The sequence below is a fragment of the Ambystoma mexicanum genome, chromosome 10 (genome assembly GCF_040938575.1).
Source record: "Ambystoma mexicanum isolate Mex_15411 chromosome 10, UKY_AmexF1_1, whole genome shotgun sequence".
NCBI lineage: Eukaryota > Metazoa > Chordata > Amphibia > Caudata > Ambystomatidae > Ambystoma > Ambystoma mexicanum.
Window position 1 is genome coordinate 1,017,899,410 of NC_090932.1, and position 26,427 is coordinate 1,017,925,836.

General features: G+C 47.9%; 1 protein-coding gene across 1 annotated transcript in view; it reads right to left on the reverse strand.

Annotated features, from left to right (window-relative positions):
* ABCF3 (ATP binding cassette subfamily F member 3) overlaps window positions 1–26,427 on the reverse strand; it is a 981,204-nt gene that overhangs the window by 281,355 nt on the left and 673,422 nt on the right. The window contains exon 17 of the mRNA XM_069618825.1: window positions 22,309–22,397. Coding sequence (XP_069474926.1) covers window positions 22,309–22,397 — 89 coding nt within the window. The remainder of the gene's footprint in view (window positions 1–22,308; window positions 22,398–26,427) is intronic.

Below are 26,427 nucleotides of genomic sequence, written 5' to 3' on the forward strand. Positions count from 1 at the left end.
CCAAAGCAGTTTGATCCTTTCCAATGATTATGCAAGTTCTACTAGAAAATCCTGCAGAAAGGCTGAAACAGGCAGGGTCCCAATATACATTGATGAAGACCACCTCTAAGGATTGTTTCCGGTGCTTATAGAGCACCTTGCAAACTTGAACTCCCATTTTATTTTTGATCAACAATATGGAATTTCCAATTGTAGAATTTTTAAATGCCATCAGGAGCCCACCTGATGGCCTGTTTTTGGCTTTTTGGCAAGCTGGTTGTAAGAAGAGTGTAAATCCTTCTATTTCGATTGAATTAACCAGCCACGTCTCTTGTAACATTAAGACATTACATTTGCCAAATAAGTGTCCTTTCATTTTTCTTGAGGTGAACGTATTTGGACCCCGCGTGTTCCAGCATACTAGGGATACATCACTTTGTTCAAAGGTGCTGTGTGCCCACCCCCAGTTTCTGGAAGACCTGCATCAATATTTCTGGCAACATAGATAATGTCTTTTCCTGCTGGTTCTCATCAGTAGTCTTTGCTATTTTTGATGAAATATCAGGGAACTGGCTAATCCCTGAGCTTTCCCCGGCCCTCGATCGCCATTTTGGAGCGTGGCAGTTCGGCTTGGAAGGTTCTAATGGATAAGAGCTGGAAACCGCAGCCCCAAACCCTGCAGTTCTCTTGCTGCCTTCATGATTGCTTCTTGACCTTCTCTTGTTGTTAGTCCCAGTTCCGCCATATATGAGTTCTTTTGGTCTGGGAATCGAACAGATTCAATGTCTTGTGAGTTAAGAGGTAAAGGCTTGGGGTTTTTATAAGAATTTAAAGGATTTTACCTCTGCAGAGAGACTTTATTTTGTATTTATTTGCAGTGAAGGTGAGCCAAATCTTTGGCATTACAAAGATTGACTTCAATTCTTCTTTCTGGTTTTCTTGTTCCTGCAGGTTCGTTTTCCTCTGCTCCTGCTGCTTTCCCCGCTCCATTGCACATCATTTCCAGCATCCGATGCTCGCCTTGTCCCAGTCTAACCTTTTCCATAGTTGATGTTAATTCAGACTTTTTGGATAGAGAATTCAAGAAACTTAACTTGTATACTTTCTGGAGTGGTCTTAAGCTATGCAAGGATAGGTATGAACATAGTAAACTATTTGAGAATGCACTAAAGCAATTCGGGGAAAGCAAAACCCAATTATAGTTTAAGAAAGATGCATTGTACTCCAAGGTAAGTAATCAACCACTTTGGTATATAAACCTATTACACTATTTCTATTACAGGAATAGACAGTTTCACCAATGATACTTTTCAGAAGATGTAGAATACAATTCTAAGATAAGTAGGAACTTTATGACTATTTTAGAAATGCTCTAGAGCATTTCAGGGAGAGCATAACCCTCTTATACACTTTAAGAATGGCAAAGCTATTCAAGGTAAGTAAAGACCCAAGTACATTTAAGAGGGGCTATAGCAACTCAAAGATAAGTATTAACTTCAAGACTGTTTTAGAAATGCCCTAAAGCAGATCAGGGAAAGCAAAACCCAATGGTACACTTTAAGACCAACACAGTTATTCAAGGTAGATAAACCGCTATTGGAAAGGATTTACACTCATTCTGTTAAGAATACTACAACAGTACCAACACACTTACTTTTAAGAAGAGTGGTATACTATTCAAAGTAAGTAAATCAATGTATATACTTTTTAGAGGGGCAGTATGCAACTCCAACCGAAGTGTACACTTAATGACACTCTGTAACCTATTCTTTTATGGAGCTACAGTTACCAGACTAACTACTTTAGCAAATGAGTACTTTTCACACCTGTAATTTTCCAGACAGAAGCCTTATCTTTTAAAGTCCTTCCCTTGTCTATTGCACAAGTTCTCTCAGAGGCAGAAGAGGGACCCTAGTGGTCTAGGAGCCAGCTATGGGCAGGTCAGGATAGGTTTAGTTGCAGGAAAGTCAGAGTTCCAGAGGATTTCTTCTTCAACAAGTAGGTATTCGCTTTAGAGTTGGTTACAAGTGTTCAGGGACTTCAAAGAAGGCTCCCTATATGTGTTCCAACATTACGTCTCGGTGAATGGTATGGGCAAACTCTCAACCACATGAATCACCCACTCAGCCTCACAGGTTTCACTCAAGACTTAAGGTAAGCATTACCCGGGAGACATGATCTCTCGTAGCTCTGCTGGCCGCCAACATTTATCTAGGAATATCCTGTCTTGGTCGGTTTAAAGCCTGCAAATAAACACAGATGAGGAGGTGAACATCTGAGGAGCGAATCCTGAAATTTGGGAGCATGGAGGTCACTCCCGACGGGGTTGCCTGGACAGAACGCTGTGAGGGGCCGAAGTGAGAGTACCTGGAAAACGGCCGCTGTGCGCCACCTGCGCCAATCAAAGGACGGCATTCATCGAGCTCGACCAATCCTCAAAGCCACTAACCAGCATTAAAAGGAAGAAGGCAACACTACCGCTCGGACCCCGAATGGAAGCCCCGTGGGGCAGATCTGTGACCCGAAGAAGCACTCTGGCCCCGCTCACCGCCACTGACCAGCACTGCAAGGGGTAGGCGGCACTACTGCTCGGAATCCCGAGCGGAAGCCCTGTGGGGTGGATCTGTGGCCTGGTGGGACGCTGGGGACTCAGGCGGAAAGAAGCGGTGAGGTGCCCGTTGGACCTAGGCGCATCCCCGAAGGGACGTTGGCCGGCTGTGGGTTTCCCCTGCGGGACCTGACGGCACCAGGGTCTGCTCTGGGATGGGGGACGACCCGGACTGTAGGCGTGGTGTGGTCCGAGCGCCCGCCCAGAGAGAACAGCGGACCTGCGGCATCGGGAGGAAGATCCTGGATCTGCCCAACACCTGTGAAGTCCGCCAGGAGGAAGACCGAACAGGGCCCACCTAATCAGCTCCGCCTTGAGCCTCCTGGAGGAGGTGTGTGTCACAACCTTATCCCCACCGTATGGTAATGGGACCTGAAAGACCCTATTTGGCCCCCCTCGGATCCCTTGGAGCCAGTCCTGGCGCTGGTGGCATCGGAGTCACATGCTAGGATGGGGTTTCAATGGGCAATGGACAAGCATGGCTGCCCCCATGAGGACTAATGGGGAACTGCAACTAGCGGTCTAGCATCCAGAGCGTGGCCCGCCCCGAAGGGACCTGGGATACCTGCTGGCTATTTAAACCACGCCCAATTAGAGGCACACGCTTCGCGTTATTCTGCTCTTGCAGCGTGACGTTCCCCGGGTCCTGCTCAGCATCCTGGCCTGCACGGGCGAGAGAAGACAAGAACCATCGTCATTCCAACCCCATCATCTTCCTCTGGCATCATCTCTGAAAAGGAAAGCGTGAACGAGACATTGTGTAAGCTACTTACCAGTCCGTCTGGAAGGCCATCGTCACCAGCACATCGTCCGTCGGCCATTCTTCCTGGATTCTTCTATGACATATAAGCAAAAATAATAGCACAGGTTAGCCAATTGCAAGGACGCTCACAGCGCCACTTGGCGCATCCATCCTTACCTCCTCGAACACTGCTCCAGTATCCGTTCTTTGCCTTCAACATCTGCAAGAAAAAAGGAGAAGGTTATTTGGTACTTCAACCAATACAGACATTACTCTCATCTTAAAGACTTACCTGTAAAGTGGAGTCGCAACCGGTCTGGACTCCAGCCCCACGCCAGTGAAGAAATCAGCGGAACGGTGCCACTGACAATGCACCCCTGCCCAGCGCGGCAGGATGGAGAGCGCATCTTTATAGAAATCAAGGTGAGAGAAGTCCCAAGGGAAATCGCAAGGAGAACCCGGGAGGTGGGTCGCGAGGGAAGGAATAGCAGCTAAACTTCGCCTCCCGTCTTCTAGAACCGATCCTCAGCAGCACGAACTTCAGAGAAGGTGCAGGGTCCCAGAGAGCGTTCCGGCCAGTCGAGGGGCATCCCTGTTGATACAAGGTGAGCGTTACAGAGTGCGAGAGCGCCGGGAGGGAGAAGCTGCACTTTTAGCGCGGACTCTGAAGCCTCGCTCACAGCCCGATACCCGGCCCTGAGATACAGGCGATCTCGCTGATGGACCAGGCACTGCGACGGTAAGAGTCTCTGCCCACAACTTTCTTTGGCCGCGCTGTGCTTGCGACCCTGACCTTTGTGCCCAGTGGGAGAATCCACCAGCAGAGGGGGTGAACTTCCACCTGCAATAGCAGAGGGGCACCCCGGGCCCCCAGGGAACAAAGGAATCATTCTGACCGGGAAAAGTGCCGGGAAAAGTGCCCCGGTGGCAGATGGCCCTCTACTTTTCCCAGACCCAAGCTACTGGTGCCGCTGGCAATGGCGCTGCACCTGTGACTGTGGGGGAGTGCCGTCAAAAACAGGATCTATAACAAGTATGGACATTATATTTCTGGAACAGTGACTCTCCCCAAACCAAGCACTTGAACCATCAGCACCATAAGGGGGCCCAGCCGCGGCCTACTTCGCCGACGGAGGGCAACAAAGGGGACACATTCGCCTTGGTGCCTTCATATACATACTGGACTAGCGGAGGCGCCTATTCTATCATCCCTTTCTACCCTGCATTACCCTCTGGAAACAAACTGGAGTGATATAAGCGGAGAGAGGGAGCAGTAGCACGCCTCAGCTCAAGGTATCTGACCAAGTACCTGGGCCCTTGCACAACCCAAGAGTCCAACCCTGTGAAAGGTGGTGTAGTACATCCCTGAGTGACGTTGGCCAAGGTGGGACTTTACACAGTAACAGGGATTAAACCGTGTGATACAAGAGTGCCCTGAGAGGACAGCACTGCAATCATCTAGTGCCAAGACGTTACACAAGATATTGAAATACGCACTCACTATAGGAGCCCAAACTTGCTCCGGGGTGGAACACGCCTTATAAGCTCTCATTACACCACCGCTCGTTGCTGAGTGACAACATGGGCAAAGATGAGGGCAAGAAAACATCCATGCAGAGCACAATGGACCAATACGCCATCAATGCTCCTACTGTGTCGGTCAATGCGGAGCCGGATGCGAACCCCTCCTTACCAGAGGATTCCTTAACTTTGAAGGATGTCATGGCTGCGATTGCCAACTCCCGCTCCTCGATGAAGAAAAAAAAAATGGATGGCATCTCCGCAGAAGTGTCTTTCCTTCGCCACGATCTCCAAAAACTCTTGACCAGAACAGGGGAGGTGGAACAGCGAGTATACGGGGTGGAAGACGACCTCGGAGGAGTGAACCAGCAGCTGACGCAGGCATTGTCCTGACTGAAGACCCTGGAAGCACGAGTGGACGAGTGAGAGGGCAGGTCCTGCCGTAAGAGCATTTGTATTCTTGGTCTGCCAGAACGGACGGAGGGACCTAGCATGGAGCTCTTTCTGGAGCAGTGGCTGGCTGATCTCTTCGCACCAAAATCCCTGTCAAATTTCTTTTCTGTGGAACGTGCCCATTGAATACAAGCGGGTTGCCCATTCCCGGGCGCATCCCCGAGAACAGTCAAACTTCTCAATTACCAGGATAGGGATGCTATCCTGCAAATGGCCCGAACAAAGGGAACTATCACCTACAATGGGGCTAGAATCGCTTTTTTCCCGGATTATACCCGCGAGGTCCAGAGGGCCAGACAATCCTTTGAACATTTGAAGAAAAAGCTCCATTGCATGAATGTTAAATACAGACTCCTCCTCCCAGCCCAACTGAGAATCCTGCACGAAGGTAAAACAGTTCATTTCACGGACCCACAGGAGACATGGACTTGGGCAGAGACCCACATCAATGGGGACTGGACCAGGACTGATCCGACTCCCAGAAGAGACCAGGATCCCGCCAAAGGCGAGACAGACCTGCCCGACAACCCGCAACAGAGATCCAGGAAGAACTGGGTGGAAACGCTGTTCCCTAACAGCCCTAAACAAGGCGGTCGACAAAGGCAAGATCTGAAGGGAACTCCCGGCACCGACCGAAGCTGGCGCCTCATTCGTCAGTCGCTCCGGAACAAGCATTCAGTCAACCTAAGAATATTGGGATACCGCTCTTGGTCCTGGATTAGAATAATCAGGACGCCTCTTCACCAACATGCCAGGCTATTGATGGATGCCAGGACCCCCGACCCGAGACATCTGATTAACAACTGGTGCAGTAAGTCTTGTGGAGTTTAGAAACAGTTTGTTCCATTTAAGTTGACCTGGCGACCTAGTTTCTCGGTCGCCAGATGAGTTCGGGCGACAAATACTTCACGTTGGGGAGGAGTATGGGGAGGCGGAGGGAGGGAGGTTTTACACAGTTTATGCACAAGGTAGTTACGAGAATCTGTTGCCACCGACGACATCGCCACTTATTCTATACTGGATACACCGCTCATCATATACACCACCTCATCCTTCACAACATAACTCCCAATACAGACCACACTGCGGATGTACAAACTTCACTAGCAATTGCGGACCACTTTAAACCCCTTAAATTCCTCACTTGGAACGTAAATGGCATGGGATCGAGCATTCAACGATGCCTCATTGTTCAGTGCCTTAATAGGCGTTCCCCTGATGTGGTCTTCCTCCCTGAGACCCACTTAGCAGGTTCGACCTGCCAGTTTTTCCGTAGAACCAATTATCGCCTGGCGTTCCACGCTGGGTACACTATGGGGTCACGGTGAGTCCTCCTGCATAATTGTCTCCCATTCGAACTGAGTGCAGTGGAGCAGGATCCCAGCGGCCGTTTTGTGCTGGTGCGAGGTGCGCTGTGGGGGGGGGGGGAACACTAGCTATACTAACGATATACTCCCCGCCCAGACTAGCGCAGGGGCTTCTGAGAGAAGTAACCACCTTACTGGCTCAACAACAACCGGATTTGTGGATCCTGGGGGGAAGGAGGGGAGGGAGATTTCAATGATGTGCTATGCAGTACTCAAGATCGAACCCACATCCGGAATCGTAACCCCAACATACACACTAGGTTGGCTACCTCTTCGGCTGTGCTGGGCCTATGTGATGTATAGAGGGAACTTCACCCCGCAGATCAAGGATGCTCCTTCTACCCGGGAGCCCACCCGTCCTTGTCCAGGATAGACCACTTCTTTCTCCCAACTTCTTAAGCGCAGAGAGTAATCACTGCAGAACTGCTCCCTCGCAGCATCTCAGATCACTCTCCTCTGGAGATAACGCTTTGCACAAGTCGGCCGCTGCCTCCCAAGACGTGGAGACTGAATAACTATTATTTGAGGCTTCCCAAATTTGTAGAGTTGATCACTGAGAAATCCGATGAATACTTCGAAATAAAGGCAGGCACGGTAGAGGACCCAGTCATACTGTGGGAGGTACACAAGGCAGTGCTTACAGGGGAAATGATCGCCTGGACGAACAACAGGAAGAAAGAACACCACAAAAAAGTGGCAGAGGGGGAGGTGGAACAATGGGAACCAGGTACATATTAGATTCCACCCCAGAGACACATTGCTCTCTCCTAAAAGCCAGGGAATCCCTTCACAATATGGCATTAGACAATGCTAAACAGGCGCATAGGGAATCCAGGACTAGGCTCTACAAATGTGGTGACAAGGCGGGCAAGTTGTTGGCCTGGTTAGAGAAATGTGAGGAGGCACATAGATATGTCAGGCAGGTTGTCGACAATGCGAACAGTCCGGCTCAAATAGACTCGGATATAGCAGAGGCATTCGCTATATTTTATGCAGATCTGTACAGGGCTCCAATTGCCCCAACAGATCCGTCCTTTCTGGACGAAATCGTGATCCCACAACTATCGGAGCAGCAGAGAACACGCCTCGATAGAGAGCTAGAGGAAACCGAGATTGCAGAGACCATTGCCCAGTTGCAATGCGGGAAGACGCTGGGACCCAACGGATTCCCGGTTGAGACGTGGAAGAGACTGGGCAGCGATAAAATGGCAACGCCCCTCCACAAAATGTTCCTTGCCCCTAGAGAGCAGGGGACTCTCCCCATGGACCTTAGAAGGGCCAGCATTGTGGTACTCCCGAAACAGGGCAAACCCCCTGAATCATGTACATCATATAGACCAATATCACTTATAAACGGTGAGGCCGAAGTTCTTGCTAAAGCACTAGCGACCAGGCTTCAGTCGGTCATATCCTCTTTGGTTCACCCTGATCAGTGCGGCTTCATGCCACACAGGTCGACAATAATTAATCTGCGCCGACTCCCCTTATTACTGGAACGTGCCCCAATTCTCGAACCACCACTCGCTCTTCTAGCAATAGATATTGAGAAGGCGTTTGATTCAGTGATATGGGGACGTCTGTGGGTGACGATGCAACGCATGGGGATCGGAGAAACCTTTATTAGATGGGTTCAGATTTTATATGAGGCACCACAAGCGGAGTTCAGGGTAAATGGCTGGTCCTCCAGAGCCTTCCCACTAGGAAGGAGCACACGGCAGGGCTGCCCGCTATCCCCCCTTCTCTTTGCGTTGGCAATCAAACCGCTGGCACCGTGGCTTCGACAGGTCACTACATGATGTGGGTTCCGCTGGCTGGAAGGACAAAACGATAAGGTCTCCCTCTATGCCGATGACCTGTTACTCTGAGTGACCCGAACCAAGCATGCCCGATAGTGGCCCGGAAGCAGGCGGCTTTCAGGGACTTTAGCGGTTTAAAAGTAAACTGGGGCAAATCAGTCCTTTTTCCAGTAAAAGGTGGAGAACGGGCAATCCCACGAGAAGTCCCTCATCGAATAGAGAGGGAGGGCTTTCGCTATTTGGACATATTGATGTCTGGAACCCCTCAGCCTATGTGTCCAGTAACTTGCACCCACTAACTGATCGCCTCGCGGAAGATAAACCACTGGATGCTTCTTCCTCTCACAATGGGTAAAGCAGCGCTCTTCAAGATGTTGGCACTTCCGTGTTTCGTATACGTGCTGCAGAATGCCCCACACGCAATACCAGACTCAGAATTCGTCCGAGTCGAGCGCCTCCTTAGGAAATTGATATGGAAGGGCAGGCAACCCCATATCGCTCTGACAACGCTGCAGAGGTCCATTTGGGAGGAGGGTATTGGAGTCCCACATCTCCGGTTCTACTACTGGGCCGCCCAGCTAACAGTGGTCAACGACCTGCTTCATGGGGACCATGAACTCCCACACATTAGGGCAGAAATGTCCATTGTACAAGATACCCCGCCACTCTTCACATTATACCAGAACCACTAGACCCCCTTTGCAAACAATTTCCACACATATCGCAATCGTCTGGAGACAGGCGCATACTTGCATAGGCGGGGGAACAAAATAACTCTGGCGCAACCACTGTGGCATAACTATATGCTCACAGAGGTGTGAAAACTTGCTGTATGGACCCAGTGGGTGGAGGCAATAATAACCAAAGTCAGGGATGGAATGACAGATGGCTCTATTTCCCTGTTCGAAACGCTGCAACAAAAATTCGGAATTCCTGAGACCGAGCGCTATCACTATGTGCAATTGTCGCACGCCCTCAGTGACAAAATACACCAATGAATAGGTTCAAGGGTACTCATACACAAATGGCTCCCACAATTGGTTTGAAAAAAGGACTCTTTGAAATTGTTATCATAGAGAAAGATCTCTAGAGGACTTTTTATGTTGTAATTGCATGAGTCAAAAACACAACAACACAATTTACAGAGAGAGAATAGACATCATCAATGGTTTGTTGGACCATAACAGAACAAACGTAAATGCTTTAAAACACCATTTACCACCAATGCTCGGGACAAAGTTGAAAATGGTGTGTGTGCAACAAACCCAACCTCTGTGGACGTTTGTCAAAACAGACACAGTTCAATTGTGAAACAATTCAAAGCGGAATTCTAAAGACAACGTAAAACAACTAAGAGGCAACAGACCTCAGTGGTCACAGGCAGGCACTCATGGACGCACCAGAGTGTACCCCCCTGGAGCGTAACCTACTTCCACAACACGTCCCCGCCAAAGTCACATCAATTCTATATAAAGCCATGAACGCATTCGCTACTCTGGAATTGGCCAGCCTTAAAACTAAGTGGGAAAAGGACGTGGGTGCCATAGAACCAGAGGACTGGGTTCAAGTACTTATGCACACGCGCGAAATCGCCACAGACTCCAAAATCTGGCTGGTACAACTCAAGATATTGCACTGGGTCTACTACCCCCGAGTTGCCCTGTTCGGCAGGGGGAGGGCGTCTGATCCCAACTGTTTGAGATGCCGGGGAGAGGAAAGCACCTTCTACCATCTGCTCTAGGAATGCCCCCCCCCGATAAAAACTTTCTGGACGCAATGCTGTCAAAGACTGATGAGGGTCCTGTGTCGCACAGTGGCACTGGAACCTGTGAACGGTTATTAGGGGTCCCAGATGAAAATGGCGCAAATAAATGGGAGAGTATTTTCCCATCTACTGCAATGGGCTTGATAAAGCGAGATATCGCACAGAAATGGGGCGCCCGGACTGGCCGACCCTGGCCCAATGGTCCGCCGAAATGGACACCTGTGCAGCGAAAGAACATTGAATACACCGTACGAGGGTGCCCAGCTAAGGCCACCAAGATCTGGGGGAAGTGGGAGGAGGGTGTGAACTGAGAACCAGTGTGACAAAGTGGGAGAATGAATGGGAGAGTACTCAGTAACCTAGAAGTTGGTTGCGCAGCAGCGAAGACCAGTATGAAGCGGTGTGACCAATATGCCTAACGTCCCGGAAAAGGTGGCAAGGAGTGCCAGAGGTAAGGGGGGGTTGTTTGTTGTAACGTTTTTAAAATGCAATAAGATGTGATATTAAAACAAAAAGAAAAGATAAGTATTACCCAAGCCAATGAAGTATTTTAGGAGAAAAGAGCTTCTGGGTGGATGCTTTCAGGAAGGCACAGCACAGGATCCTGTCCTTTGGTTCTTGGTCTGTAGATTGAAGAAATGGACACTGAAGGAAAACTGGCAGCAGTCGTCAATGGGGGAGGCTTGCAACAAAGGATTCTGATCAGCTTCTCGTGGATCTGTGGATTTGGCACCTTTTTACAGGAGCCAGATGAAGGACGAATATCGCTGGTCGGATTCTCTTAACTCTCTCGGTCCTGCACTCTGGTGATGGGACTTAGGGGGCTCAAATCGTGTCTGGAGGTCCAGCAGGAGTCCACCGAAGATTCAGCAGGATTAGTACTTCGGAAGATCATGCACTGCACTCAGGCTCGAGGTCCCCTGTTATTTGCGGTTTGCAGACCAGCAAGGTCACAGCACGTCGAGGGATGGCTCATTTGGCCGGTCCTTCCCGAGACTAGTGGATCTCACCAGCCTGTGGGTAGGAGTCATCGTATTGGGACCCCCAGGTTGCTTGGAAGGAAGGGTTACATCAGGCTCCGGTTCCAGAGCAAGCTTTCAGGTCACTGGAAAGGGTTACAGCCGTAGTTTCTCCTCTTCCTCTTTGTATTTGATTTGAGTGGTCTACTTGTCAGTTCCTGATAAATACTCTGATCCTGGAAGCTGCTATCAGGAACTACAGCACAACTTCTGCAAACTCTCCCTACAGTTTACAGAAAGAGGCTGTCTGGCTGTCCAATCAGGCAAGGTGAAAGACAAAGGGCTGCAGAGGTTTGGACTTCTCCCTCACTTCCTGCCTTGTCAGATACGCTGGAGCCTCGTCAGGGAATACAAAGGATTCCTGCCGAAGACCAAACTTCAACTGAGGTCGCCCCCACCTAGAATGACAGAAGAGGAAACCATAAGCAAACAAGAAATGTCAGAAAAAGAAGAGGCCCACCATTCTAGCAGAATGGTGACCCTCCCTGTGCATTACCAAGGCCCATTTGACAGCCTGTGAGTAATAACGACAAAGTCAAAGGTAAAACCACTGCCACCAGCCATTCAAGTAAACCTGCAATTGTAACAAAAAATGTACCAGGTAAGTAAGAAAGGGGATACATTGTATCTCCCCAGCACTCCACATAAGGTGGGGTGTGCTAGCTCACTACATTAAATGTAAAGGGGATGGAAATGACAATGCATTACTTACCGTAAAGGCATTTCTGATGGTTGTATCTGCTTAGATTCACTTGCTGTGCATAGTCCGACATCCAGTGGTCACCGCGGAGTATTGCATTTTGTTTTTCGTAGTCGAAAAGGGGACGTCGACAAGGCGTGTCTGAAAAGACTATCCCTATAGTGACGTGCAGTGTACCCACAACCCCTCACGCGTCGAAGTCCCTCTGTTTGTATTTTTTCTGTCCTGAGGGAGCCTTCTATACGTGAGTGAGTACAGAAAAGAGAGAGAGATGTAGAAAGATGTCTATGTTCCTTCTATCCCATTTGAAAAAGTAGCGCATGTAGATGCACCAGTTGCACTAGGTTAGTTTTGTTAATCTGTAATTGAACGTGTTTTAAAGATTTTAAGATATTAGGATTTTAACTGACAGTTCCGCAATTTAGTTATTTACGTTAGATAAAACAATTGTTGAAGCACTTGCATTTAATTTAGCTGCATGTACATTTGTGTAGACTGCTAAGCATTTCGTTTCCTATCGTTGCTGTAGGAAAGCGAGCAGTTTCTAGCAACGCTGCCCTCTGCACGCGTTTTCCTTTGACTAGAACTACAATCCCCAGCAGGACTGTAGTCCTCACTTTCGATTTCACTACAAACCCGGCGCGAACGCGCCGGCGCGCATGGGCAGGCACAGTCTGCTTCAGTCTGTGCAAGGAGGTGCTGGGAGGTCTTCAGAGGTAAGCGTACTGGTTACATGTTTCCCCTGCTCTTCCCCGCTCACCTCAGCATTTCTTGAAGTACCCTGAATCCTCTTAAAGCAAGCACCGCACCCATTGGGTAGGCCCAAGTAAGACACTCGGGGTGATACTTTCCCTTCACGCCGAGAAGCATGCCAGACAGCACCACTTGTCAGCAACCTTCCCAAACATTATCCCAACCAAACGCTACAGAAAGTATAAAGCATCCCGTAAAACAGCTGGCAAAAAAGACGAAGCAGAGTATGAACCGTTCACCAGTCAACACCAGACTGAAAATAGGTCTGTTAAACACGCGCTCCCTAAACAAACACGCCCAAAACGTCCACGACCTCATTAAAGAAAGGGACCTGGACCTTATCTGTCTAACAGAAACCTGGCTGAAGGAGCCTATCGGGCCTGTGGTCTCTACTGCAGTCCCAGAGGGATACATCATATACAACAAAAATAGAGATAAGGGTCAGGGAGGGGGAGTGGCTGTCATAGCAAAAGAAGCATTACACCTATTTAAAGCCAGCTTCGAATGTACGGGCTGTGAGTCCATTCAATTAAAACTGACCTATACACCCAACAATTGTCTGAATATTGTAGTGGTTTATAGGCCCCCAGCGCTAACCTCAGACTTTCAAAATGAGGTAGTCAGTCAAATCAATAAATTAACCTCGGCAAACTCCGCCACCATACTAGTAGGTGACATGAATATGTGGAGGGGGGACCCGGCAGACAAAGAGGCATTGGCACTAGAAAAAGCCCTGAATAACACAGGTTTCTATGTTGTTAACAAAGACCCGACTACACCACAAGGGAACCAGCTGGACTGGGTGTGTACCAATAATGTACAATCAGAACATGTCTCTACTGAGCCATGCATCTGGTCCGATCACAGTCTGGTTACCCTGGAACTAAAATTAGACCCCCCATCCCAAAGACAAGAAAACCCACATATAGGAATTCAGAGTAGAAATTTCAAGAATCTAGGGCCAGAAGTTCTGGCACCGTGCCTACAGCAAGTCCTGAAATCTTTTTCAGAAAATGATAGCTGTGAGACCATGCTAGAGAAATATACCTCCGGCTTGCAAAAATTAGCGGACAAGCACGCCCCACTAACAAATAAGCTAGTCAGGAAAAATAACGATCACGGCAAATGGTACAATGATGAAATAAATAAATTGAAACAAGAGAAACGGGCCAAAGAAAGAACATGGCTGCAGAACCAATCATTAGAGAATAGAATTGACTGGAAACGCAAGGACCTAGAGTACAGAAAGGCAGTCAAAAATGCCAAACTCAATTATTACAACAGAGAAATAGAGTTAGCCGCTAACTCAACGAGTAAACTCTTCGATATCCTTAAGTCAATTGAAAAGCCAAAAGCACTCTCAGTACCACATAATCCATCTAAAGAAGATTGTGAGAAAGTACAAGAAGCCTTCGCAGCTAAAATTCTAAAAGCCAGAACTAATATAATTCAAGCAAGGGAATCCGCTAGTATTGAAATTTGCTCCTCAGCAGAGCCTAAACCAGGTAATAGGGACAGTTTCCAGTTCAAAGCCATAACAGAGGAAGATTTCTGCCAGGTACTAGCTAAAATGAAACCTACATCATGTGCTGAGAACATCCTGCCCACAAAAATTATTCTGGATAATAAAGAAATATTTGCACCAACTCTCACTAAAATAATTAACACCTCGTTTTCCGAAGGGAAAATTCCCAACAGCATTAAAAAAGTTACAATAACCCCTCTGGTCAAAAAACCGGGCCTAGATCCGAAAGATCCTAGCAATTTACGGCCAATAACAAACTCCAATTTTGTTTTGAAGATTCTGGACAAAATCGCCACTAATCAGCTACAGCAACATGTGGAAGCACAGGTGGTGCTACACACACAGCAATCGGGCTTTAGAACAGCCCACAGTACAGAGTCAGCTATGCTTGACCTACAAACCCACATGTTAGAGCTGATAGAACGGGGCAAGTCTGGGATGCTCATGCTACTAGATCTTAGTGCAGCGTTCGACCTAGTGGACCATCAACTACTACAAAAGGCCCTAGATAAAACCATAGGCTGCTCTCCAACAGCACTGGCCTGGATAGTTTCCTTCTTAAGTGACAGGAGGGCACGCATTCATTGGGGAGACACTTTCTCAGAAGCAGCTCTCATCCTATTTGGAGTACCGCAGGGAGCCAGTCTGTCCCCTCTGCTTTTCAATGTCTACATGCGTAGTTTGTGTGAACTATTGGAAAACATTGGTGTGTTTTTCACCAACTATGCCGATGACACGCAGCTGGTCATTGAAATGACGGGAGACTACACACTAGATAGTGCGAAAGTAGAAGAGGTATATAAAACCATCGATATCTGGATGCAGAAGCATTGGATGTGCCTCAACAACAGCAAGACTGAGCTCATGATCTTCGGAGCTCAGCATGCCAGATCCAAACTAGGCGTTCAATACAAGGTTTTCAGTATAAAAGATGCCAAAATTTCAGTCCTACCCCAAGTTAAAACACTTGGGATGTTGGTAGAAGCCTCAGTAGGGGCCGAAGCGCAAGTAAACCATTTACACAAAAACAACACTTATTACTTGCGCTTGCTAAGAGCCATAAGACCCTACATAAGTGAAGCAAACGCGGCTAACATCGCAAGAGCGATCGTACTATCCCGTCTCGATTATGGCAACGCACTATTGGTCGGGGCCACCAAGAAAGAGCTGCATCGCTGCCAGGTCATGCAAAATGAGGCAGTCCGTATTGTTAAGGAAATTAAATTTGGAAACCACATATCGGCTGCAAGGAAAGATCTTCACTGGCTCAGAATCGAGGAAAGAGTCCATTTTAAGGCCATGACGATCGTGCACAGATGCCTATATGGCACGGTGCCAGGATACCTCAAAGAGAAATTCGCTCTCTACACACCTAGAAGAAACCTGAGATCAGCCGACTCAGGCCTCCTGGTTATCCCCAGGGTGAAACGAGCAGCAGGGGGAGGCCGAGCCTTCCCATTCATAGCAGCCAAATTTTGGAACAACCTCCCAGGGACTCTTAGATTAGAAGGTAATTATGGTAACTTCAGGAAACTTCTGAAAACATACCTCTTTCAATAACCTCCTGTTATGTCAGGACCTCCCACTGGTATCTAGACGATCACCTGTTCTTTCCCCGAACTGTTTTTTTATTATGGCGATCTACAAGACTCTTCTCTCAGATGTTCTCCGCGCCCGGATGCCTGCGGGCTGTCGGCGCGTTACAAATACATAGACATAGACATATCCGAGCGGGGAGGAAGGGTGGGCGCATGTGAATCTAAGCAGATACAACCATAAGAAATGCCTTTACGGTAAGTAATGCATTGTCTTCTGATGTTTGTTAATCTGCTTAGAATCACATGCTGTGCATAGACTAGCGAGCAGTACCCGGAGTTGGAGGTGGGTTGTTAGAAGGAACAGTAGAGAAAAGAGGTCTTAATACTGCTTGTCCCACCTGGGAATCAGATCTAGAGTGAGCATCTAGACAGTAGTGTTTTGTAAAGGTGTGTACAGAACTTCAGGTTGCCGCTTTGCAAATGGACTCAAGGGGAACGTTTGCAATGAATGCTATGGATGCCCCAGTGCCTCGAGTAGTGTGCTCTTGGCTTGAAGGGTAGTTCTCTTTTAGCAAGAGAGAAACAGAGAGTGATGCATTGAACAATCCATCTAGATATAGTGGACTTTGAGACTGCATCCCCTTCTCTTCCTGCTGCCACCGAGACAAAGAACTGATTAGTCTTTCTCAGTGGTCTAGTTCTTTCCATATAAAACATGACAGCTCTGCGCACATCTAGTGTATGCAGGCTCTTTTCTCCCAAATTGGAAGGGTTTTGAAAGAACGTTGGTAGTTCTATTGACTGGTTGACAGGGAATTTCGATATGAATTTCGGTGCAAACCTTGGGTGTGTGCATAGAACCACCTTATCTTTGTGAACTGTTACGAAGGGGTCTAGAATAGAAAGAGCCCGTAGTTCACTTACTCTCCTAATGGAGGTGATAGCTATTAGGAAAGAAGTCTTAAGGGTGAGGTCCTTAAGAGTTGCCTTGTGCATGGGTTCAAAGGGTGAGCCCATGAGCCTGGTAAGTACCACATTAAGGTCCCAGCCGGGAGCTGGGTTTGCTATCGGAGGGTGTATTCTCTTTACCCCCTCCATGAAGGCTTTGATAACTGGGACTTTCCACCATGACACCTTAAGTTGAGAGGTGGTGTATGCAGAAAGTGCCGCTAGATGGACTTTAATAGAATTGAACACTAGACCCGAGTCCAGTAAATGGGTCAGGTAAAGGACAATTTGTGTGGGAGAGCAGTGGACTGGGTTGATGTTTTTACCTCTACACCAGATGACAAATCTCTTCCACTTGCTAGAATAGCACTGGCGAGTGTTGGGTTTTCTAGCTTCTTTGAGAATGTCCATGCATCTCTGAGGGAGTTGTAAATGGCCAAATTCTATGACCTCAGGAGCCAGGCTGCTAAATTCATAGTTCATGTTCTGTGGGCATGGGTGTAGTGTATTGCCCTTGTCCCGTGACAGCAAGTTGTAGGGGCAGGGCAGTTTCACTGGTGGGGACAGGGACATCTCCATCAGGTGCGCAAACCATGGTTGGCGGGCCCACATCGGGGCTATCAGTATCATGGTGACTGGTTCCTGGTGCATCTTGTGCACTATCTTGTTCAGCAGAGGAGTCGGCGGGGGGGGGGAGGGGCGTTAGAAGCGTAGACAAATTTCCCTGACCATGGTATCCAGAGACCGTTCCCTTTGGAGCGGTTCTGTGGGTATCTGGAGGCGTAATCTAGGCATTGTGAGTTCTCCAGAGTTGCGAACAGGTCTATTTCTGGGAAGCCCCATTGGTTGAAGACGTCGAAGACTGTCTTCGTGTAACCGCCATTCGTACTCTGAGGGCAAAGGGAAGTCTCTGCTGAGTTCGTCTGCTAGCATATTGAGTTCCCCTGGTACATGTTGTGACAATAGGAACATGTTGTGTCTGAGAGCCCACTTCCAGATGTTCTGGGACAGCTTGGACAGTCCTGGAGAGTGAGTGCCCCCTTGCTTGTTGAGGTAGTACATGGCTGTGGTGCTGTCCGTGAGGACCATCACTGTCTTCCCTTGTAGGTGTGGCTTTTAGTGCCTTGAACACTGCAAGTAGCTCTAATAAGTTTATGTGCTTGGAAGCTACGCTCGGAGTCCAGACTCCACGAGCAGTCTGATGGGATAGGTGAGCCCCCCATCCTGTGAGGGATGCGTCTGTGGTTAGAGTGGCTTCCACTGCGGGGGTGGCGAATGGTTTCCCTATTACCAGGTTTTCCTTCGACCACCACCGTAGCGAGAGAACCAAGGCCTGCGAGACCACCACTAGATCGTCCCATTGTCCGCTGGCCTGACACCACTGGCTGTTGAGGCACTCTTGCATTGGGCGCAGGCGCGCGTGAGGTACCAAATAGATACATGACGCCATCATTCCTAGCAAGCGCATTGCTTTGGGTACCGTCACCTCTCGACCGGCCACATATTGAGGGATCTGAAACAGCATATTTTGGACCCTCTCGTTGGAGGGGAAGACGAGGCCGTCCTTTGTTCGAATTAGAGCCCCTAGGAATTGTTTGATTTGGCTGGGGTCTAAGCTGGACTTCTTCTCGTTGATGGAGAAGCCCAGTTGGAACAAAAGGTCTACTGTCTTCTGGGTGTTTGAGAAGCATGTCTCGTAGGACTCCCCTGTTATGAGCCAATCGTCGAGGTAAGGGTATACCGGTATGGACAACCTGCGCAGGTGGGCCGCTGCCACTGCCAGTACCTTCGTGAATACCCTCGGTGCAGACGCTATGCCGAAGGGTAGCACTCTGAACTGGTAGTGTTTGCCATCTATCATGAACCTGAGTTATTTTCTGTGCGCTGGCAACATCAAAATATGAAAGTATGCATCTTTCATGTCTAGTGTTGTCACGTAGTCCCCCTGAGATAGCAGGGGAATTACTTTCTGTAATGTTACCATACGAAATTTCTGTGGTTTTACAAATTTGTTCGCTGGGTGCAGATCTAGTACAGGGCGCATGGTTAGGTCCTTTTTGGGTACAAGGAAGTACACTGAATAAATACCTTCCATTACCTGAGATAGGGGCACGACCTCTATTGCTCCTTTCTGTAGCAGCTGTTCTACTTCTTGCAGGAGGATGACGAGGTGTTCTGGTGACAGGCGTCATCCCCTTGGAGGTCTGTAGGTGGGGGACAGATTGAACTCTATACAGTACCTGTGGGCTACGGTTGACAATACCCACCGGTCTGATGTTATTCCCTCCCATGCTGAAAGGAACAATGTTATCCGGCCCCCAACTGGAGACGCATGGGAGGGGACCCGAACCTTCGGGTCATTTGGTGTTACTTGCCGGGGTGCCTCTGGGGCTGGAGCCCTGGCCTCTGCCCTTGCCACGGCGTTGTCCTCTTTGGTTATACTGGTACCCTGATTAGAGGGCCAGTTGCCCGCAGTGTAATGCTGTTGCTGCTGCTGCTGTTGGCCACGAAAAAAGCTAAGGTCTTTATGGTGTCAAATTCTTTCTTCGCATTTTCCAGTGCATCGTCCACTGCCCTTCCAAAGAGATTTGACTCTTCTATTGGCCTATTAATGAGTGGCGCCTGCGTTTCTGCCTTGAAACCGGAATAGCGAAGCCAGGCGTGACGCTTCAGCAGAATTCCCTGCACCAAAGAACGGCCAGCAGTTTCTGCCGCATCAAGAGTGTTCTTAATGATGCTCTGGTTGACCAGAGCTTCTTCTGAAACTGTAGCCAATAAGCGAGTTCTTAGAGGTTCAGGGGTTTCTTCGATGTCCTGCTTAAGCTTTCCCCATTGAGCATCAGCATAGCTTGCCAACAATGTATTATTATTGGCAATCCTAATTGAAAACGCTGCCGAGGCGGAAATTCTTTTGCCCAAGGCATAAAGCTTTTTCCCCTTCTTTATCTGGGGGTGCCTCGCTGGTTGACAGTGGAACCCCAGCCCTCTTCCTTGTGTTAGTCACCACTAAGGAGTCCGGGACTGAGTGACCCCTGATATATAATGGGTCTGACTGAGAGGGTGAGAACAATTTCTCGATTCTTGGATTGACCCCTCTTACCAGCGCGGGGGTGGACAGCGATGGGGTGAGTCGTCTCTTAACCGAGGCGAGGATAGGAATAGTTTGACTAGTGGGAGGTTTTTCTTTAATAATCCTTTCGACAAAATCAGTATCTGGGGTGACCTCCCCAGTTTCAACTTCAAAATGCGCTGCTGCCTTCCTCAGTAGCGCATTGAAGGTGGGCTGATCGTCTACTGGAGATGGGTTCCTGACCGGTGTGGTCTGAGGAGAAGAAATGTCTATAATGTCGAGGTCTGTAGACCCTGATGGCGACTGCCAGGGCTGTGAGCCACCTTCACCTGGGTCCTCCTCGTAGCCCTCTTCACCTTCATGAAAACTTTCTTCCTCTTGTTGGTCTTCATTATACACAAACTCATCCTCTTCCTGGAAGTGAGAATCCTCTTCAGTGAGGTCGTAAGAGTTCATGTCTTCCTGTAGGAGGTTAAAGAGCTTCGGGTATTTAGCCCATGGCCCCTCCTGGAGTACCTCCCTTGGCCTCATGGGTGTCCTATTTTCTGGGATGACCATGAACCTGTCTAGCTTGTCCATACATGACTGGAACCTCTCTGCAGTCCAGTAAGGTAGGCCAGAGCGGTCTGGGAGTGAAAAGGGAGTTCCCTCTCCCTGTAGTTGCTTAGTTCTGTCCCATAGCCTCGAAGATAGAGTCCCTTTGCCTTCTGAGAAACCCTCTCGCTGGCTAGGGTCTTCTGTCGACTGTGGGAGCTGTCCCAGCCTACCCTCCGGCGTCCTCGGTGTTTCTTTGGCCTTGTGAACGGTTTTCGACGTGTCACCCGTCGTCCGTATCTGGTTGTCTTTAGAAGCTATACGCACGAGGCTATCGGCGATCAGCTTCTCCGTCGAGGGATCGCTCGCCGTCGCGCTAGGCGGTGCCGAGTCTTTACTGGCAACGTACGCACTCTTGCGAGGCGTGCCGCCTGAGGATTTGGGGTTAGCGCCCTTATTTACAGAAAGCCCAGTCGCCGTTCGCGGAAGCGGTGGCGGGGAGGGGAGGGCTTGCGACCCTTACGGTCGGCGGAAGACGCCGGTGGGCCCGACGCCTCCGTTGGCGCTATGGCTGCCTTCGTCTTCGACGAATGCGTGCCGTGGGGTATGTGCTTATGTGTTTTCCTGTGTTCGTCCTTGTCGCCGCTGTGTTTATCCCCATTAGCGGGGCGTGAGCTGGGCTTGTCGGGCCGGGGCCGGATGACGAGGAGCAGGGGCGCTGCTTCGAGAGGTCTACAACCTCCGTTGCGGAGGCCGTGTAATCACTGTCCTCTCCATATTCAGCGGCGGCGGCAGCTGGCGAGGAGTCAGACCTAGACATCGCATAGGCTGCCCACCTTTTGACCCTGCGGTCCTTTAAAGTTTTGGGTTTAAGTAATTTACAGGCCGCACAGCCGTCCTCTTTGTGATCGAGGGGCAAGCAACGGTTACACCGTTTGTGCTTGTCCTTCCAGGTAAACTTGCCCTTGCAACGCGGGCAAAACCTAAAGGGCGTCCTCTCCATAGCTGAGGGCATGAAATGTGATTACGACCTCGAAAGAGAGGGAGGGAAAAGAGAAAGGCATTCTCAGAGTGTTAACAAAGAAATGACCAACAACCCCACTATCCCTACTGTGTTAGGCCGGCCAGGCCCTGCCACGTGTTCGGCAGCGCCGAAGGATCTGCTCCGCTCGTCCCACCGTCGAAGATCTTGCTCGGCGGAGAACAGCTTGGCAGCTACGTCGATGGAGGGATCTATGTGTTATAGTTAATAATAATAAACGACCAAGGGTCGAGGAAATGATTTCGCAATGTCTCTGGAGGAGCTCCGCATAAAGGCGACCAATAACTGGGCAGAAAAAAACAATCTGAGGGACCTCGACGCGTGAGGGGTTGTGGGTACACTGCAGGTCACTATAGAGATAGTGTTACAGACACGCCTTGTCGACGTCCACTTTTCGACTACGAAAAACAAAATGCAATACTCCGCGGTGACCACTGGATGTCAGACTATGCACAGCATGTGATTCTAAGCAGATTAACAAACATCAGAACTCACTTTATCCCTTGGGAACAGTAGTTCACCAAGTACATTAAAGAGAAATGTAAAGGAATTTAAAATGCTGTGTGCTACCAAAGTACCAGTCATTGCAAAGGTATAGGAAACTAACTCCAATCACACACTATGGAGATACATAAAAAGGTCAAATATAAAAAGAGTAAAAGACTAGGTGAGAGGGGAAAAAGATTCCCACTCGCCTAGGAATAAGAGAAAAATAATCACAAAGTCCTGCAAAAAAGTCCTGGGGTTGACACAGGTCCGGAAGATGTATCACTGAAATGCAAATCTTACCCAACTACTGCCTTAAAGAGAAGTTAGGTTCAATGTAATGATATTTAATGTATAGATGTATCGTTACTCAGTTATGAGCATTAAGATTATTATTTTACACACTAATATTACAATGAAAGCCCAAACTGTGCGCAAGGATCTCAGTGCCAAGTCCTTTACCTGTGGGCACGTCGAATACCATCAGTCGGGCTCAGGTCTCCCATGAGAAGCTTCAACATGGTGGATTTTCCAGCTCCATTCTCCCCCACCTAGAGGAAGAAAGAACTAATCAAATAACACCACGGGACAATGCAAAGTTATAAAACATCCCAACAGGTGCAGAGAAGACTTTAGCTGCTTGGAGAACTCTGAAGTCTGCATTGGGTCAATGGCAGTGACTGCTGCCCATATCAGCATGTCGTCCATTGAGGATAGACCTGAGATCTCTGGTGGCTGACCAATAGGAACTTTGTAAAGACTTGTGCTGGCTCAATGAAACAAAGAGAATTGTTTTATAACAGTAATGGTTTTCAGGGGAAGTGTCAAAATTCCAGACCCTTTTTTTTTTTTTTTTTTTTTTTTTTTTTTACACCCCAAGTGTTGAAATGGATTTCCAAAAATCAACCCTGGGGTGAGCTTTGGGAGGCCAACCTATTATGATATTTTGATGTATTAATTTGTATAGCACTTTCGCTTAAGCGCAGAACAAAAAGAGATGGGACAATTATAGGGAATACAAATTATTGCAACTGGAAGAATATTAAGAGGTTGGAAGGTGAGTTTGTAGAGAAGAGTGGAAGGATGCCAAGGAAGAAGAGCGGATAGTGAGAGGTAAAGTGTTGCAATGTTTTGGTGAGCGCAGAGAAAGTTCGAAAACCGGAAGATTGCGAGTGAAGTGACTGAGCAGGAACATAAAAAGAGACAAGGGAAGAAAGGCAAGAGGCAAGCAAGACCATGTGTGGATTTAAAATTATGCACAAGTCATCAAAGAGTAGGCGCGAATGAAAGGAACGCCAAGAAATGGAATGGAGCATGAAATAGATGTGCGACAAGAGAGCAAGAAGAGGGTGCGTTAGGACAGTTTTTCTAAAGTCCAACTAAGGGCTTCATAAAACCATACATTTGAGGCAGTACATAAGCTCCACTCTAAGAAAAAGGCTATACCACCTGAGAATGTGGTAGCATGAACAGAGCAGCCAGGAATATTTTAGGAGGGAGAGAGGACTGTAGCTTGGTAGAAAGAAATGTTAGCATACACATGGTCCAAAGAAACACAAACACTATGTGTAGTAAAAAGAAAGGGTTTATTTAAATACAAGTAGACCAAGATAATTCTTGGGTAAGTATTATGTCATCATATAAACACAATCATAAAAACCAACTCACTACCTATGGTATGCAAGCCAAGGTATAACCGTACTTAGAGGCGCAAGAAGGAAGCCAAGGTGAGGGAAATGTCCAAAATGACCGATATTAAATGATCGAATGCGTGATTTGGCCGTATTTCGGCCGTTCGAAAATTCTGAATGCCCGAAAACTTCGACCAGATCACGCATTCTGTGCTGGGGCATGCAGTGGTGTCCCCCCGCACCCTTGCTCACTATACTGTAACCAGGGATTGCGAGGGTGACCCCCAAAGCATTGCTAAAAAATAAATAAAAAGGAAATGACCCTGTGGTGCCGTTTCCCGATCACGGACGTGAAAGGGAACAGCCGTTGCAGGGACACTGCGAGTCAGCTGCCGCAAGTTAAGTAGGGGTGTGGGCCAAATTGGAAATGTTCAGGGGAGAAAAGACCAAAGGTTATTTCGGAAAAATAACCTTCAGTCTTTTCTCCCTCGAACATTTGGATCTCAGGCTTTCAACCCTGATCCAACGCGAGTCAAACCTTAGGTTATACATTCAGGATATTACTACACTATTCTTGAGGAATAAGACCAGGTTAGAAATATTTTTCAAATAGAATCAGTATTTCAAGGATAGTTGACCCGCTCAGTCATGCAGTCCCACTCTGGTATGAAAGAACATAATAAACCAACCCTGTTACAAATATACTCCTTGCAACAAACCGCTCATATATTTTCTGGAGGGGCCTCAAGCAACTCAATTTTAAGTATGAACACTCAACGATTTTAGAATGTATTAAGCCAATCAGGGAAAGCAAAACCCCATTAAGCTTTAAGAATTACACCATGTATTTCAAAGTAATTGACCCATTGGTACATAGCTATCTGCTAATAGCTAGTTATAAAAGGATTGTACTAATTTTACGTTGTTTCGATTGATTTTATTATGGGATGCATTGTACTGTATATAATATATTTAGATGGGAGACGTGATTGGTTTTAACCTGGTTTTAACACTGGCGATGTAAATTGTATTAATTGTGTTATACAAAGTATTTGTTTTGCTATATGTATACAAATAAACTTGAATAGCTAGTTATACCCAGTATACTTTTAACAAGTGTATAATCTACTTTCTAAGGTAAGTAAGAACCTTTGTTAAACTATTTTAGAATAGCACTAAATTCAGGGAAGCACTGTTACTGTTAGGGAGAATGCTCAGATATGTGCTAATTCCCTCCACCTTAGAGACCCCCCAGCAACTTTGCTGGATGTTGAGGACTTTATTTTTTTACCTGGAGAGAGTGAGACCCTTTTTTCCCCCACCCTCGTGTATTTTAGTGTGATTTCTGAGCTGGTTTAAAAACCTTCTCTGGGATAAAATACAGTTTCCTAGAGCAGTAAAGTGAAGTGAAATTGACTTTCCTTACATATGTAATTTCTAGACATGCAGACACTATCTTACAATAGGGTGCTGGAAGGGTTACCTTTTGTCTAGCTTCTCATGCAACATTTTTATGTTACCCTTTTCTCACTAAATGGCTGGTGGCAGTGGTTTCGTTTTTGACTACTATGGTGTGCATTTAACACGCGCTGCGTTCACAGCTGCAGTAAAGCACCAAAGGGTTCCATTTTTGTCAAAATGGCCCGGTCTTCTTTTTTTGCCATTTCTTTGTGGAAAGGTCCTTCTTGAGATTTACTCCCTGCGCCACACCAGGTTTGGTCGTATTGTTTGGTTTGCCTTTGGTGAAGCCTGCCTCTGGCTCCAGGGTGTCTGGGGTGGGCAGGAAGTGAGGGAGGTGCCCGAAACTCCCTGTGATTAGTCTCCTAGGGGACCCAAATGCACTCTGTAGTGATTGGCCGGCTGACTGTCCGGCAAGGACAGCCACCCTGTTGGGTGACTGACAGCTAGGCTGGAATGAATGGGGGAGGACTGAATAAAAGGCCAGGCTTTTGGGTTGGAAGGCATAGTTGACCATTGGATGAAGGAACCGAAGAAGAACTTTAAGAGGACGCCTACTGCAACTCCTGGACTGTTGGTTTGCCCGGTGAAGCCCTGCTGCTGTGCTGAAACTCCAAATTGGTATCGACAGAGAAGCAGAGAAGCTCCTGCACGGACAACTTCTTCCCTTGAGTTGGTGGGACCAATCAACTCCAAATTGTATGTGTTGCTTTTAAGCTGGCCTAGAGCTCCAGGAAGATCCTCCGGACTCCCAGGAAGCAGGACTGATCGAGCATGAGCCCCCTCAACAGAGTGCGGGAACCCAGAAGCAAGGAAAGCCCATCTCGACAGCCAGGAACCGCAGTGTTGCTATTTGCGTTAGACGCGAGGAGATGAAACACTGAACAGCCACTGATTTGACGATTGCGAGCGGTGACCGTCCCATTGCAGTGCAGGAGTCCCCAGAGGTCCTCCCTCTTGTCCCCACTGAGGATCAGGAACAGTGAGATCTGCAAAGCTGCTCAGGAACAGAAGTCACCTGCTGCACTTTTACTTCAATACAAAGGTACTGTAAAAAGTCTGATTGAACTTGTCTTGCTGTAGAGTTGCTTGCATCTTCTACCCCTCACAAGTCTAACGGCTTGTGGCCCTACATTTGATTCTTCTTTTCTTCAAAGATTTCGAAAACAATTTTTCTACTTACCTACCAGAAGTGCTTCATCCTATGTAAGACTGTTGCCCATTGACTTTGGCTTAGCCTATTATACTGAATGACTCTGCTTAGGGGATCCAAAAGTATTTACCTGCTTAACAATATTTGTGGTCTATTGTTCTAATAACCTTTTTCTTTTACCAACTTCTAACAGTATTCTAAATGCAACAGTAAGATATTAATGTCCCCAGCACCCTAGCTATTGAAGTCACCTGAGGGTGCAGGTTGTGTCTGTGGGCCTTCATCCTCCTCTTTGGATTCAGCTCCAGTGGTTGACTTGTCAGCAGTTTTCAGGCTCAC